This window comes from Leuresthes tenuis, unplaced genomic scaffold (assembly GCF_036924035.1).
Source record: "Leuresthes tenuis unplaced genomic scaffold, fLeuTen1.0.hap1 SCAF_6, whole genome shotgun sequence".
Classification (NCBI taxonomy): domain Eukaryota; kingdom Metazoa; phylum Chordata; class Actinopteri; order Atheriniformes; family Atherinopsidae; genus Leuresthes; species Leuresthes tenuis.
This window is the reverse complement of record NW_027325360.1, coordinates 26,662,812-26,679,201: the sequence shown is the minus strand read 5'-3', so window position 1 is coordinate 26,679,201 and position 16,390 is coordinate 26,662,812. Positions and strand designations below refer to the sequence as shown.

The 16,390-nt window shown below is 38.4% G+C and overlaps 1 protein-coding gene across 2 annotated transcripts in view; it reads right to left on the bottom strand.

Moving 5' to 3' along the window:
* The window catches only part of sema4c (sema domain, immunoglobulin domain (Ig), transmembrane domain (TM) and short cytoplasmic domain, (semaphorin) 4C), a 90,248-nt gene that overhangs the window by 18,569 nt on the left and 55,289 nt on the right, over positions 1 to 16,390 (bottom strand). For both annotated transcript variants that reach the window (XM_072388486.1, XM_072388487.1), the window contains 5 exons: positions 10,031 to 10,185; positions 5,975 to 6,037; positions 3,254 to 3,352; positions 2,826 to 2,922; positions 2,343 to 2,462 (listed from right to left, as the gene is read on the bottom strand). In XM_072388486.1, coding sequence (XP_072244587.1) covers positions 2,343 to 2,462; positions 2,826 to 2,922; positions 3,254 to 3,352; positions 5,975 to 6,037; positions 10,031 to 10,185 — 534 coding nt within the window. The remainder of the gene's footprint in view (positions 1 to 2,342; positions 2,463 to 2,825; positions 2,923 to 3,253; positions 3,353 to 5,974; positions 6,038 to 10,030; positions 10,186 to 16,390) is intronic.

Sequence of the window (16,390 nt, the reverse complement as noted above, 5' to 3'; positions counted from 1 at the left end):
GTTGGATCTCAGTGCTGCATTTGATACGATCGATCACAGCATTCTGTTACAGAGACTTGAACTTGTTATTGGGATTAAAGGAACTGCATTAGGCTGGTTTAAGTCATATTTATCTGATAGATTCCAGTTTGTTCTTGTAAATGAAGAATCTTCCTCACACAATGGAGTAAGTCATGCAGTTCCTCAGGGTTCTGTGCTTGGACCAATTCTTTTTACTTTGTACATGCTTCCATTAGGTAACATTATCAGACAGCATGGCATACATTTCCATTGTTATGGTGATGATATTTAGCTGTACTTATCTATGAAACCAGATGAAACCAATAGGTTGGTCAGACTACAAGCCTGTCTTAAAGACACAAAGACCTGGATGACTCAGAACTGTCTGCTTTTAAATTCAGACAAAACTGACATTGTTCTCTTTGGACCTGAGCGCTTCAGGGAGAAATGGTCTAGTCATATAGCTACTCTAGATGGTATTTCCTTGGCTTCTAGTTCTACAGTGAGGAACCTTGGAGTTATTTTTGACCAGAATTTATTATTTGACGCACATATAAAACTGGTTTCTAGGAATGTCTTCTTTCACCTTCGTAATATTGCTAAAATCAGGAACATCCTGTCTCAGGGTTATGCAGAGAAACTAGTTCATGCATTTGTTACTTCAAGATTGAACTACTGTAATTCCTTATTATTGGGCTGTCCCACATATTCTCTGAAAAGCCTCCAGCTGATCAAAAATGCTGCAGCCAGAGTTCTGATGAGAACTAACAGGAGCGATCATGTTTCTCCAGTTTTAGCTTCTCTTCATTGGCTCCCTGTTAGATTCAGAATAGAATTTAAGATTCTTCTCCTCACATATAAAACTCTTAATGACCGATCTCCATCATATCTTAAAGATCTCATTGTAAGGTATTTTCCTAACAGAGCACTTCGCTCCCAAACTGCAGGTTTACTTGTTGTTCCCAGAGTTTCTAAAAGTAGAATGGGAGGCAGAGCCTTCAGTTATCAGGCCCCTCTCTTGTGGAATAAGCTGCCAGTAAATGTCCGGGAAGCAGACACCCTTTCCACTTTTAAGATTAGGCTTAAAACTTTCCTTTTTGATAAAGCTTATATTTAGGGATGGCTCAGGTAATCCTGAAACATCCCATAGTTAAGCTGCTATAGGCTTAGACTGCTGGGGGACCTCATCTGTCACACTTTTCCTCACTTTGCTCTCTTTTTCCCCCTGTTTAATCTCTCAAATGATATTATGTACATGTGACATTATTGTGGTTATTAACTTGTTTCCCTGTTCCAACAGGTATCCTTTGAATGGTGTTATGGCGTCCCCCCCCCCCCCCCCCCCCCCCCCCCCCCCCCCACAGTCGCCACAGGCACGCTCAGGATGGGAGATTGGACTGAAGACAAGTTTCGGTGCAATCTGTTGGTTTCCTTAGCTAGGATATTATTTTTTTAATTGGCTCTATATGAATTAATTGGATTATAATTACAATGAATTGAATTCCAATTGACTTGAATTGGACTATATTATTTAAGTGCCTTGAGATGACAATTATTGTAATTTGGCGCTATATAAATAAAATTGAATTGAATTGAATTGTCCCCCCAAAGCCAGAACACACACAGAGCTAAGCATTAGCAAGAAGCTAGCTTACTTTTAGCCATAGCAGTAAGCTAGCAGTGCAAATACTGTTCCTAATGTAGTCAAAATTGGTAGAGGAGCCTATAATTAGCTGGCTGTTAAGTGAGATGGTGTTTACATGCACAAAATTCCCATAAACCAGAGCTGAATCCTGAGTGACCAAAATGACAGCCCTCAAATTGCCGTGCCACTCCTCCTCCCTCTGAATGTTAGATATTGCGACCCTGAAGGTTGCTTTGTGTATCTAACAAATACTTTTGGGTTTTACAATGTTTAGTAACTGGATGCCCAAGATGAAAACAGGTCAGCCCTTTTCTATTGCTTAAAAATTAAATATGAATAACCCTTTAATGTCTGCACTGAAGAAAGGATTTCCTCGGGGCCATGATAATATTTTTTTCTAACAAATAGCTGTGATGTCACTTCAAAGTAAAAAAATCTAAATTTTAAAAATCAATCACGTGGATGGAGAATACAAAGTTGACATCAAATGTTGGTTTGTTTGGATGATCTGGTGTATTTTCGCTTGCTCTGAGACTGTTTACTGAGACTATTTGTAGTGACCCTGAATTTAAGTTCAACATGGTGTTTCTTTAAAATCACATATCAGTACATTTCTAATTCTCTATTTTCAGGTTTCAAATCAGGTTCTCTATTTTATACATGCTTATACATCTCTCAAGCTTTCTTTTTAACTTACCATTGAGCCAGGCAGGCAAATACTCGCTCTTCATCATGTGGTGCTGTTGGCCCAAGTTCCTTAGAATAACTGGCTCCGTACCCAGGAAGTTGTTGAGTGTTGCTGAGTACAGCTCCTTATCTATATGAAATGCAAGTTTACGTTAATGTTTTTTTTTCTCATTTATTGTCACTCAATTCAGTAACAATACAGTTCAGCAGGAAGACACAAAAGAAGATACAGAATGAGTGTTTGTAGGCACAGTGAAGCTGTCCACAATGAGGTGAACGCAGCGTGAAAGTTAAATTGGAAATTTGGACTCTCATTGCAATTTTATGGCTCGAAAACAGATGAGAATTTCAGTAGGATCTGTTTATGGAGCTGTAACAGCACCACATTGCTCAGTGTGCACAGATGGAACAATTTCAGCTGGCTGATAATGGATGTTTACAGATCTCCTCATAAGGACATCTTTCCCCGGACAAAAGGACCATATATACTTACCCACTATGAGTCCAGTGTGCCCTTTGGCCGGATCATATGGACATTTTCCCTTCCCGTCCTCCAGTGCTGCAGTATCGAGGGTAAAATCTTCTGCATTCTGAAAGCACACAGAGAAAAAAAATGAGTACACAGGTGGTTCATGGTCAGTATGTGTTATAACCCACATGACAAGAGCTGCAAGCTCTTTGTCTGTTGCCAGGAACCCCCTCGCCACGTTGTCCTATTACATCAGTGTCACATCTTTGCCCACACACAGCATCCTTCCCACATTCAGTGGACCACAGTTTGATATACTCATTTTCCATTGCATTTCTTTTCTTTTTATCACACAGTGGTCTTAGCCTCAGGTCAGCTGTATCAGGTTGACACCTGTCAGCACTGGCTCAACATGCCTCTGTCCAGAGAAGCACACACACATGCATACTTACAATGTAGGTGTATTTGGGCTGGAAGGCGTAGGTGCCACAGGTGTAGAGATGTGTGTGGTTGTAGTTCTGCAGAAACCGAATGTAGTTGAAGCACTCCGTCTGTGAAAGAGGGAAAAAGATTTTTAGAACCACGCTGTCCTTGATAGAAGGACAAGAAGAGTTGCTTTGTCATACTTCAATACGAAGTCTATTCCTCCAAGACAACTTTTTGTCTGCTCACACATTCTCTGAGATTTAGTTTTTATCTTGTGCTTCACTTTTATTTCTTCAAACCCTCAGCCGTAGGGAAAACCTTGGTAAACTTATCATCTTTACTGATGATATCCTTATCAGCGTTATAAAGTGTGGAACTATCTTTTATCTTAGTCTGTCAACTCAGACAGAAGTGCTCAGCATCCTATTGAGGACATCACTTAGCAGATGATGTTGTGACAAATTATCTGAATAATCTCTTAACCGAACAAGAAAGTGACAGATCGCTCAAAAGGATAATTAACAGAATAATTGATGCAGTGCTTTTTGATAAGTGCCTTTTCATGTCTGCACTGTGACGAAGAAGGAAGCTGTTTGAATGGAAATGGAAACAGATGCTCAGACATAATGCATACTAGAGGAATGAATAATTCAGTGCATCCAGTTGATATTGGCATTGCAACAACAAAACAGTGTCTGTATCTCAGGGCTGCAATATGAGCAGAGTGATTCTTTAAAATTCTGTTGTACAACTCCCAAAATCACTGCGAGTAATCAGGATGAGGTGTATCTGGCAGACTGTCCAGACAAATCTGCATTACATAAAAAGCCATTTTATGTAATGGCGGGCAATGTAAATACCATATGGCTACACTTGCATAGTAAGTAAGCACCATCTGTAGGCATAGCCATGTGGTTTAAAAATACAGTTTTTGTGATTGGACAAAAGTATGTGTGAAGTACAAGTTATAATAAAAATAAAATAAATGATCCGCACAACTACACAGATGACAGCTTATCACACTATAATTTTCAAAATTACACCAAATTAAAACAGAGGAAGCTGTCAAATTTTCATAAGTTTCCATAAGTTTAAAAAACAAGTTTAAACTTGTAATGAGTATCACCAGAGTCCCCTTATAATTCTTTCACAACGTTTTCACGGCATCACTCTACTTGGAGCCAGTAAAGCTGAGCTGCTGTTACTGCAATCCAATTAACTATTTCCCCCTCTGTTGGAAACTACATTAGCAGCTACTGCTGTGCATACATTTCAGCTCCATTTGCCGAAGCTCTGTGAGTTTATTCAAAATATTAACCTCAACTTCAAGCAAACGCACAATATGCAGGCTAATCAGACAGCAGCTCCAGCTGAGGCTTAACTGCAGAGCTGGTTGGGGTCAATTTGCTGTCTGGCTTTGTAAATGTACCATAACTGATGATGAGACCTGAAGAATGCTAAATCACACATAGCTACTCCTGTGCTGAATATCAGAACGGAATATCTGAGAAGGGTGAAATGTCTTTATGAGATTTTTTTACTTGTTGTTATACTTTTCAGGCTGTATCTCGGCAAAGAAAAAAAAGTGAACATACTGTATTTATAAATTTCTTTTAAGGTACAACATTATTAACGACCTCAATTCTGAGAAAGATGGGACACTGTGTGAATTACCATGATTTGCAAATCTCATAAACCAATAACAAATAAAAAACACCAAATGTTGAAAGTGAGACATTTTATCATTTCATGCAAAATAATGACTCATCTTGAATTTGATGGAAACAACAAGTCCAAAAGCAGTTGGTTAACAAAAGGTTAGAGATGTAAGTGGTAATAAAAAGAAACAGCTGAGGTTAATTGGCAACAGGTCAGTAACATGAACATGGACATAAGAGAAGAGCACCTTAGTAAGACAGAGTATCTCAGAAGTAAAGGTGGGCAAAGGTTCAGTGGTCAGCAGAAAAATATCTACAAATAGTGGAGTAATCTCAGAATTATGTTCCTCAACATAACATTGTGAAGACGTTGAATATTGAATATATCATGTACCAGCACCATCTGGCTTGTTATCATCACTCAGTTCAAAAGCAGGGTCATTAGTGCTGAATGTTACATACAGGTTTTAGATCAACATATGCTCCACTTAAGACAACGCCTTTTTCAGAGAAGGCCTTACATATTTCAGCAACACAATGCTAAAACCACATACTGCCTCTATTACAAAAGCAAGAAAGCAGAAGAAAGTTGGGATGATGGAGTGTTTTACTTGTTCTATTGTGAACAAAATACTGGTTTATGAGATTTGCAATTGATTGCATTCTTTCCTCATCTACATATTACGCACCATCCCAGCTTAAATAGATGCATAAACTGTGTACTTCTTCACAAATTTTTTTGTTTACATGCATTTTCTACCATGTTGTTTTGTGGTGCAGTCAAAGTCTTCTACACATTCATCCCTTTTTTGAGGGTGTGTTCAATTCTTTTTGCTGCTCAAGACTAAACCAATGCTGAATCCAACTGCTTTAAAAGGTGCTGATCTCGACGATGCACTCTTTGTGCTAATGTAATGACTGGAAGGTTTCCAGTCTGAAACCCCAGACAGATTTGACAAAATGTAATTAAGAGAAGAGAGAAATGATACACTCAAAAGCTATTGCTTTAAAAACCACTACAATGCTGCCTATGAACAGGGCGGGTAACCTAAGGAACTGTGGGACTCTGTCAGCTCAGATCCACGTTACCTGGTTATTCTTCCCCTTGGCGACACACTCCCTCTTCTTATCCTGGGGAGCCGGCCAGTCGATCTGGGGAAGAGACAGAGAGAAATGGCAGGTGCTGCAGGAAGGTTCTGTCTTTTACTGATAAATAGTAAGTACTTCTGCACGTGTGTTATGTTGAACAATGTACATACTGGAGGAGATAACAGCATTTGTCTCTAATGAGGTGCACTCTGAGACTCATCACAATAAAAGAAAAAAAAAAATCCAATTTCAGAGAGAATATTCTGCACTGTTAACTGCTGGTTACTGTAACTATAGCAACAACCGTAGATTCACAAAAAAATAACATACTTTTACAAATACTTTTTTCTTGCTGAAAGAGTCAATAATATAACCACGCATTTTCCTCTTCTACATATGTACAAACATAGTTTCAGAAAGATGAGTTACACATGTTCTTACAGATTTAGTCAAAAGAGTCCACAGTGCTTGGGACAAGGAAAAAAACAAGAGACACAGATTCATTCCCTGGTTCTTTTGCTACTACCTTGGCTCCATTAAACACACTGCTACTGGTGGTTAGGACACTGTTAATGCAAATAATTAGCTGGAGATTAAGACACTGCTTTAAAGGATAAAACACAGATGGAGAGGTGTGTACTGAAATACAAAGCTAATAAAATGTGTTTTCTTTCACAAGTTGCAGAGAGAGTGTAAAAAATGGCTGAACTTTGCAATATTGAAGGAGGTCCAAAGAATCGCCTGTGTTTACTGAGACGTTTCCTCACCATTAGAAATAATTATGCTCGCCATTACAGCCTCAGAGCTGCTGCAAATTTAAACTTTACTTCCACAGGATTTAAACCAACTACAATCAAACAATGCACTTTTGCAGTATAATGTAATGGTCGATTAACTTCACTTTAAAATATAGATGGATGTCATATATCACAGCAACTCTAGCTTTTAATGGTCTTAGAAAAAAAAAGCATTTTGGTTCATTAACTGTCTGTCATTTAGCATAGCATATTTTAGCTCTGAGGTATATATCTTACATACAGAATGTGTTGGATGAGCTACAAGAAGTGTATTAACCTTACACCTTCCTACCACTGTCCATTACCATCCACATTTAATTTGTAGAGAGTTCTTCTCATAACTGATGACACGATGCAGTTAATAATGGTTAAAATGTATATATCTGAATGAATTATTCATGGATCAGTGGTTATGAAAAATCACCCGTAGGACCTGTGCTTTTAACTAATGAGTTTAAGTTTTAAAAAAAGATAGACTAAAATAAAGCACATCACCTTTTGCTACTTTAAATTTGTTCCCAAAAGGATTTTGATTAATCACTAGAAACTTGTTGGTCATGTGCTCATTATAGATCATGTTATACTAGAAATGATACCATGAAGCAGTAGTAGCAGGCATCACATGTAGCAAAATAAATGTAATCCATCGTACATCCTATTAATGTACATCACTAACAAATAGCAACAGCTCTTAGGCAACTCTATTCAGACCAGGTATTTACGTACAACTCAAAATATTTGTCATCAAAATAATTGAAAAGTTAAAAATGAAAATTCTGTGAATGATTTGGTTGCAGCATTTTGAAGGGCACATGTGAATCTCTAGCTTTTTAATTTGATTAGCAAGTCACTTAGTTGGAATAAAAACGTGAGTGTGTTGTAAGGGTGGGAGAGGTTTGTTGATCATGTGAAACAAATTTAATTTAAGATAATTCAAAATTTCAGTTTCATTAGGTATTCAAATTAAGAAAGCTTCTGTTGGAGCAGTGATTTTATTTTGTGGGTTAGGGCTCTTCTTGAAATGCTGGAACATGGTGAACTGGTGCATTTCAATGCAAATTTATAATGAAAGTTAATAAGCAAAGTAATAAAAAGCAAACCACAGTGGTGGTGGTGGTGGTGGTGGTGGTGGTGGTGGGGGGGTGGTACTGCTAAATAATGCAGAAGAAAGTACTGCAAACACAAATGGGAGCTGCTTGTCATCAAAATATCTACATCCTGTAGAAAACCATCCCTGGAGATATCCAATGAGGGTAGGTAGTGATGAAAGTAATGAAGACAGCAGAAAAGAAAAGAAAAGAAACAAAAAATAAGCAGTTAAGGAAAGAAAAGAGGAGTAGGAGAGAAAGAAAGATGGACAGATGGTGACAGAGGGGACAGACTATCTCATTGTTGCTCAGTCATTTGTCTTTGTTGACTTCTTCCCTGTATACTACACACTGGGGGCTGACAACAGGTGGTCTTATTATTACTATAAGACTCATAACCCTTACTCATACAGCCAGTGGCTGGGTGGTGTGCTACAGTGTGTGGGTATGTGTAAGTGTGCATCTAATAACTGCTCATTACAGCAGTAAATCGGACAGAAATCCCCAAACCACTGGAGGCTGCTCACTACACCTTCATTGTGTCAGTGTAATTGTATTGATTGCACATATGAACCAGTTATGGAGGGAGCGAATCAAAACTAGACTGAGCCTCTGAGGGTTTAGCATCTCTCTGTTAAGAGTGTGTATCGCAGGTCAAGTCAAGGGTATTAATAGAGAGAAGCAGGTTTTCCCCAGAGTGCTTCACAGAAAAAAAACAAGAAACACAAATTTACAAAAAAGAACTAAATCCACAACTGAATGAGTGTATCATAAACTCTGAGAAACAGGATCAAAGCCTGGGCAAGGGTATGTGTCATAATTGAAATATTGGTTCCAATATTTGCACACTTTTTCATCTTGATATCTGGCACTCGTTATAGAAACAGATAGAAGAAGTAAAAGTTACTTTTACTGTGGAAATATCAGACCTAAATATATTGGTTGAAATATTGCCTCAAGCTTATGAGTAAATATGTCAGTCTGAATATGTTGAATATAGCAAAAGGTTAGGCAAAAGCTCTAAAATACATCTAAATTAGTTTAGTTACTAAAAAAAATAGTGTAAAAAGAAATGTAGAGCTTTAAACTCTTTCTTATCGTTCTTTAGTTAACTAAGAGCAAACATACTTAGCTAGCTTAACGACTGGGTAAACACTCCAACTACTAGCCTTTGCACCAGTATAGCTATTGTGTTTCAACCACACCAGTCAGCACACATTATACTAACTACAGTTCACAGCTTATTGATATAGAATCATGGTGGACAACCCTAGTAACAATTTTTTTTTTCCGAGTAGAAAAGCTAAACCTATTTAGCATATATTTAGCTAAGTTGGCAGCAATGTATTGATGTTTTCTGAAGATTGACAAAAAAAAACAGCATATGACAGCATATTACTTTACCCTTTCAAAAAATAAACAATTGAGCTACAAATACACACGGCTCAAATCAAAAGTAAAGATAGATCTGCTTTGGAAATGTTGCCATATTGGAAGCACAAAGCTCTTACAGTAGCGGTTAATCTGAATGTTATTATGTCACTGACCTTTTCAGAAAGTAACCTTGAGTTGGTATTATTTTGCTTGACAGTATTAGCTTAATGAAGGCCTGCAGAATCAGTTAAATACAGGTCAAACAGACAAAAGTCCCCACAACTAGTATGAGTCAGTTTAAACTAATATTGTACTTTAAGATTCTTTGATTGTCATCCAAATTTTTTTTGTCCGTGTGAGTGTTCTCAAATGTTCAAAAGACAAAAAAGAGGATAAAACAAGGCCATTCTGTAAGTTAATAGGCTGCTAAAAAGTGTGGCAGAGGTAGACATGTTTTATGTCTCCTTTCTTCCTAATCAAACCTTATTATAATAATTCTAACAATACTGATGTCATAATTGAATTTGTTCTTGAACGTTTATCTCTGTGACAAAGCTGTGTTCCTTGTGTTCGGGGAATGTCCATCATAAAGCCCAGTGATACTAAATGTTATGTTATCATTTAATTTGTTACATTTCGACAAAGGAATTTCACAAAGCATGGGTGTCTGCAATAACAGTAATTCATTTTTTTCAAAATCCTTCTTTGTCCAAATTGAATTTGTAGATATTCTAATCACATGCAGTGCCAGAAATAAGGCTTCAAAGTGTCTTGGTGTGTTCGTGTGTGTATGTTACCTGTGGCCGTAGTTGTCTGCTAATGTCGTTGGGGTCCAGGGCGAACAGTGCCTCACGGGCTCCGACGTACAGAACCCTCTCGTGGTCAGACAGAGTCAGCATGCTGTAGTTGAACACTCCCTGCACGCTGAACCTCGCCATGCTGTCCAGCACATCTGGATGAAGACATATTGTTACATCATTACATAACAGCACTGATGGGGACATTTCGGTGACAGAACAAAATGTGAGAGTAATTTTTACCCTCTCTTTGCCTAAATGAGTTGTCTCAGCTTACTGAGACTGCAAAGATTCACCCACTTCACCACATAAAGCCTATTGTCAGCTCACATGATACAGCTATCCCTCGTATCTTCAGTAAGGATTGCTTTTTGTACAGCATACACCTTTGAAATGCTGTCCCAAAGAGTCCCGACCTGTGATAGCCATTGCTATGACAAGCTAATCTGCTTACAAATGTTGGCCATCTCTGTTTTCCCGTTACAGCCCCTGTTGAAGTAATGAAACATACTCCCCAGACTTAATGTTGCAAGCAAAAATCAACATCTGACGAAAAAAAAAAACATTTCTACATTTTGCAGGTTGCAAGCTTTTTGACTGATGTTAGTTCTCTTTGTTTTTCATCATTGCATCAAGACACAACAGACAGCTATATTTAGTGTAAAGGTTTTGATCAGCCTTGGACCCCAGTGATAACAGATAAAGTCTAACAACTGTTACAAAATAAATCCAATATTTCCTTCTGGAGCTGGGGAAAAATCTAAAAACAGCTAAAAAGATCTTTAACACTGCCAACTGTCAAGAGTCTACTGGACAAAGCCTAATCTTACAGAAACGATACTCACCTCATAACAACAGCTTTAAGAGGTGGTAAAGCCTCAATCCGTGCTAAGAAAGCAAACAAGCTTCTAAGATAGTGTGACAAGCCGTCTGATTTTGAATGGCAGAAACTTTTTCTTGGAGGAAATACCCCCTCTTTTCTGTGTATGTAACGCAGAAACCATTATTAGCGTCTTCTTTGGAAACCTCAGAGCAGGTAGTTTCCCAGCATGATTGGACCCTTTTGTGATGTAACTGCTCAGTAATTGGTTTAATGCAGCACAAGCAGAACCTTCTATTACAAAAAACATGTTAACATTAGTAAAGCATAACCGTATAAACAACTGTTCTTAATGTTAGCCTAAGAGAAAATAAAGAAAACACACAGGAATAGGTCACAGTGAAGACAATATGCAACAGAAGAATAATAATGGGATTTTGACTGATCCAGCTGCCGGTTGGCAGTTATGTAAAAAAAAACAAAAAAAACCCTTTAAGATATGTGGTGCTGTGGCGAGCTCCTAGTTTCCCTCAGCAAGTCCCTTACGCCTACAAATAATGGTCCCACACTGGACACAAACTGCTTACTCTTGAGTAAAAGTCAAGTTTGTACCACATTGATGAGTGTAACAGAATATCAAAACATGAAAATGGAAGTTATGAAAAGGTATTTTAAATAAAAGTTCTCCTCTGACAGATAAGAACTTTTCTCATCATCTATCAAGATCTGTGTAAATGACTCATGCAGGACACAGCTCTGCACAGAAAGATTCCCAAGATCTGTATTTACTTTAGAAAATTGGAGCAGAAGTTTGTCTTCAGGGCAGGTTCCAGATCTGCATGACAGACGAGATAAGGTGATTGCGTATTTAGAAATGCTGTGCAAACAAACAAGATGCTCTCTCAGACCAGCCCTTGTTTTGATGAAAAGTGCAATGGTCTGCAGCATTGAAGCTGCCAGTGATGGGCCTGAGAGGAAAAAAAACCAAAAAACCTTGCAATCTAGAGCTTTTAAAGTAAAAATATATTAAGAATTCAGATTATGTCCTCTTTAAAAAGACTGCATGAGTGCACAATCTGCAGTCAGTATGTTCTTATCTATAAAACAAACTAATTGTCAACAGTTTCAAACAGCTTGTGCTTTAATATGTTTTAAAAGTGAGTTAGTTAGTGCCAAAAAGTGTGTGTTTCATATGCTTGTTCAATAAAAGTTCCATTAAGGCTGGTAATGTCCAAATTAAGAAAATCGACTACACTAGAAAACAACATAAATTGTGCTCTTCCTCAATTCAAGGCCACTCATAGAGAACAGATTGTTAAAAAGTCAGCATTGTAACATTAATAGGATTAACCCTATGGAAAAGCAGCAGCTTATACCAGGCTCTATAGAGCACCTGAACACAACACCACATAGATTTGTTGGATCTCATAACATTATTGCCAAAAGAAAATGAGATCCAAGTGATGACATGGGCAGAATGCAGAGGATATGAATGCTTATACATGCTCACTAATAATGGGTGTAAATCTGTGGGGGTGATTAGATTGTTCATTACCTTGGTCTGCACTTCCTTATGAGGGCTGCAATTTCATACAAAGCTTTCAAAGAGGTCTTTTACTAGGTTCAAGCTATCCGTCGGAAAATGAATAGCATGGTGGCTTCCTTGCCAAACCAGTAATTGATTTCTTTTATATTAAAAAATAAGCTAAATTGATGTGATTTGAGAAGATCACAAAATGCTCTCATCTGCAGGAGGAAGACAGAGGCCGACTTTTTCCATCAAAATTTTAAAAAGATGCATCCGCTGTTTTGCTGTTCACTATCACACAAACACCCACAAACCATTCAAATCCCCCTATTAGCATACAGACAAACCAGTGGTGCAGAGCACCAAAGAAAGCGAGTCAGAGAGGGAAAAAATAGAAAAAGGATGGTGTTTAGTTTTCATTCTCCACACTCCTGTTGCTTGTGTCACCTTGTTTGGCTTCTTCCTCCCGCTCTCACGTTATCTAGGCGGACAATGATGACGACACGCTCTGCATATAAAGCTAACCCATAAACTGAATGAGATCATGTCTTATTTTTCTATGCAAAGGATATTTTCAGATTTTCCGTTGTTTTTTTGTTTTTTTTGGTGACTGAAAATAGCAGCTGAATTCTGGGGAGAGACCGGCAGGAACTGGTGTGATTTATGGTGTGACTAACTGCTCATGTGATGCTGTGGCCTAGTTGGGACTGAATAGACTTATAAACATGGAGAGGCCTGGATGAAGGAGCAGTGTGAGTGTTTGTATGTGTGTGTGAGGAGGGAGCAAGGAAAGAAAATGTACGTAAGTATGTACGTTGTAAGCTTGATGATATAAATACTCAACTCTTAACATTGAACTTTTTCTCTCAATACTATATGATAATTATTCAGTTTTTCTCAAACTTAAACTGATCCTTTTTTCAATAGCGCTCATGAGTTATTTTAAATAACATCAGTTTAATCATATACAAATGCACTGACCCTCTTTTATGAAAGGCGACACAGAAGTCCTTGAAAGAATATCCGATCTTTGAGCTAACAGGGACTGACAAGTACTAAAAAATGGCAATGAGGAGCATTTACAATGTCAGAATAACTGTGAAAAGTCATCATGACATCAATGTGACATGCTGAATGTTCCCCAACAAGCGAGTTAGTGGACCAAGAATAGAGAAGGTATTCAAATTCAAGTTGCTCCTGAAAGCATCACTTGTCGTGAAAGACCAACAGTTCTCAGAACTTTGGGTCAGTGAGTTTGAGACCCCTATAAGATTCCGGATCTTTGCAAAAGGCATTGTTGTAAGAATATTCACAAAACTGAATATTTAATTCAAAGTCATGTTCTGTATGCTTTTGTCTTTTTTTCCCCGGTAGTTTTAAATACAAACCCTCTTCTTTTTGCACCTCAAACAGAGGAACAGATTTTATTTTCAAAGACAACCAACATTGCTTTTAACAAAGCCTGACTGTTCTGACAATTTCAGACCCAGTGCAGAACCAAAATGACATTGTCCTTTCAAACGCCTCAGGCCAATGAAACATTTTCATGTTAAATATTTACAGTTACAGATGGTCCACTAAATAAAATTGCTTTTTGTCCCCATTCTGATTTCCCCTGGGGTTATCATACAGTTTTCTAGCAATGCTACAAAACCCTGGCACATAAACATTTCACATGAAATATTAGTAAGCAACCAGGTCTGACCAGGACCATTTTGATATATACTGCACAAATCTCACAATAAAATCCAGCTGAACCCTGAAAGATTTCAGTTCATTCAGCCGCCCCAACGTCAGGAAAAGTTAAGTAAAATCTCATTGTTTTCTCTTGATTTAAGTCTGATATCTGGCTCGGTAGTATGAGCAACCCAGCTCAAGGGTGGAGACTGAACAAAGTAAAATCTGCACTCTGGGTGGTCAAGGCTTCACTTCTTGTCAGTGAATCCTCTTGTTAACAAAGATTTAGAGTACACTATTAGTCTGTCAGATGGGATCTTCACATGGACAGAGCCTACTAGCCAGCTGGAATCACAACGATCTGTTGCAGGTGCACAGACAGAACAGGGATCATTTGATCTTTTAAGAGTAGTGCTCCTTTGTTTTCTTGTTCTGCATCTCTTGGTAAGGAATCTTGAGCTATATCTTAAACAAGCACATATATGTTCCGTCCCAGTCAAGAAAGACACATACCCATTCAGCAAGTACCATATTTGCAAATGATAATCCTATGTGCCAATTAGCAATTATAGAAATAGAAATAGAAAGAAACGTGAAACAACACCCAAAAAAGCAGTGTAAAACAAAAATCTGGTCCAGTTCGGGTGAAATTAAATTCTAAGAGGCAGAGAGGGAGGGAAGAAGAGGTTAGAAGAGAGGAGAAATGAGGAACCAAAGGAAGGAAAGCGGGATAAGTAGTGAAGTCAGCTTATTATCTGAAGAGAAGCAACGTATAAACATTGGAGTGTATGTGCGGATGAGGAAGCAAGATGAGAGTGAGCGAAGAGAGAGGCAACGTCCTCAGGGGGGAACTGAGCACATCTGCTGTGTTCCACACAGCTGCACAAAAAAAACTCCAGAGCTTTAACGCTGAGGCACTCGCACACACAAAAGTGCACGTCTGTACACGTGTACCTACACTGAGTCCACACAGTTAAAAGCTAAAAGTCACACTGGATTTGCACACACACTTGCATGCAGTCCTGAATAGCTCTCCAGAGTACCTGCTCAGTGACTTCAACATCTCTTCACCAGCAGAGGGAAAGTTCTGCTCTGAGTGGCTGTTTTGAAGTGACCAGCCACTCTGTCATTAAGAAGCGATACGTGCGCACACATTTACCAGCTGCCACCACACTGTGGCAGCCCTGAGGCTGTATGCTGTGTAAGTGTGAGTGAAGCTGTGCTCTGTGTGGGTTTGTCTATTTAACAGCTACAAGAATGGCCACAGCTGTAGGCTTTAAAGTTTGTGTGCAGGCTAACAAGTGTGTGTGTATGTATGAGAGAGTTCCTAATAAACTAAATCAGCATCTGCAAGTTTCAGAAATTTGAATTTACGTTGAAGCCAGTCTCTGTTCTGATTAGTGAATGAGTAGAGATGTGAAATAAAATAGTAATATCAAGATCAACAGAGACCAAAACATACTGGACAATAAGGCAGCTGAGAACGCCACCACTACACTCTAATCAGAGAATAATCAGCTCTGACTTTGAGTTGCAGAAAGCTGAGTACCCTTTAAATCTTTATACTAGGAGTATTTTAAGGTTTTTCCATCACATCAAGCCCTAGTGACTGTGTGTCTATGTGCGGTTTGGGTTAAATTACAAGGCCTTTGATGCTTGGCAACAACTCTTTGTATGGAGCAGAAGAAAGGAGAGAATATAAATAAAAGAGTGCGAACAGAAATTGAGGGCAAACACATGGGGAGGTGTAATGAGTCCAACAGAAGATGGAAGAAATACAAACAACCAGGAAACACAGAGAGCAGAATGAAAGGGAAAATACAAAACACAGGACAACTCAGAGGGCTTGACTGGGGTCAGTACCACAGACAACAGAGATGATCAGTGATCCCTGCACAACAGAACCTCTTTTCTGGCACATACTGTGCGTCTGTTTGTGTTTTTCCTTAGAAGTCTGATAAAAAGGCAATAAAGAAGGGCGGCAGATGACAAAAGGGCATTTGGGATTTGTATTTGTGTCGATAAAACACATGCTTGGAGCCACATAAAGAAACTCAACCCCCCAAAAAAACAGACATAAAGCTTTTAACATCTCCTAAGACCTGAGTTCAGAACCTATGAATAATTAATTAAATGCATAATGCAAGCTTGCATCAAAGTATTATAATACTGGAGAATATAAATTTACTATATGTGGCATTTTAAGTGGATCTGATTTAGGCCATTAACTAAAATCTATGTAAGATTCCCATTCATCAACAGAATATGCATCCATCAGCAGCCTAGTTAGCTGCCACAAAACATAGCTGACATAGTAAAGACATTTTTACTACCT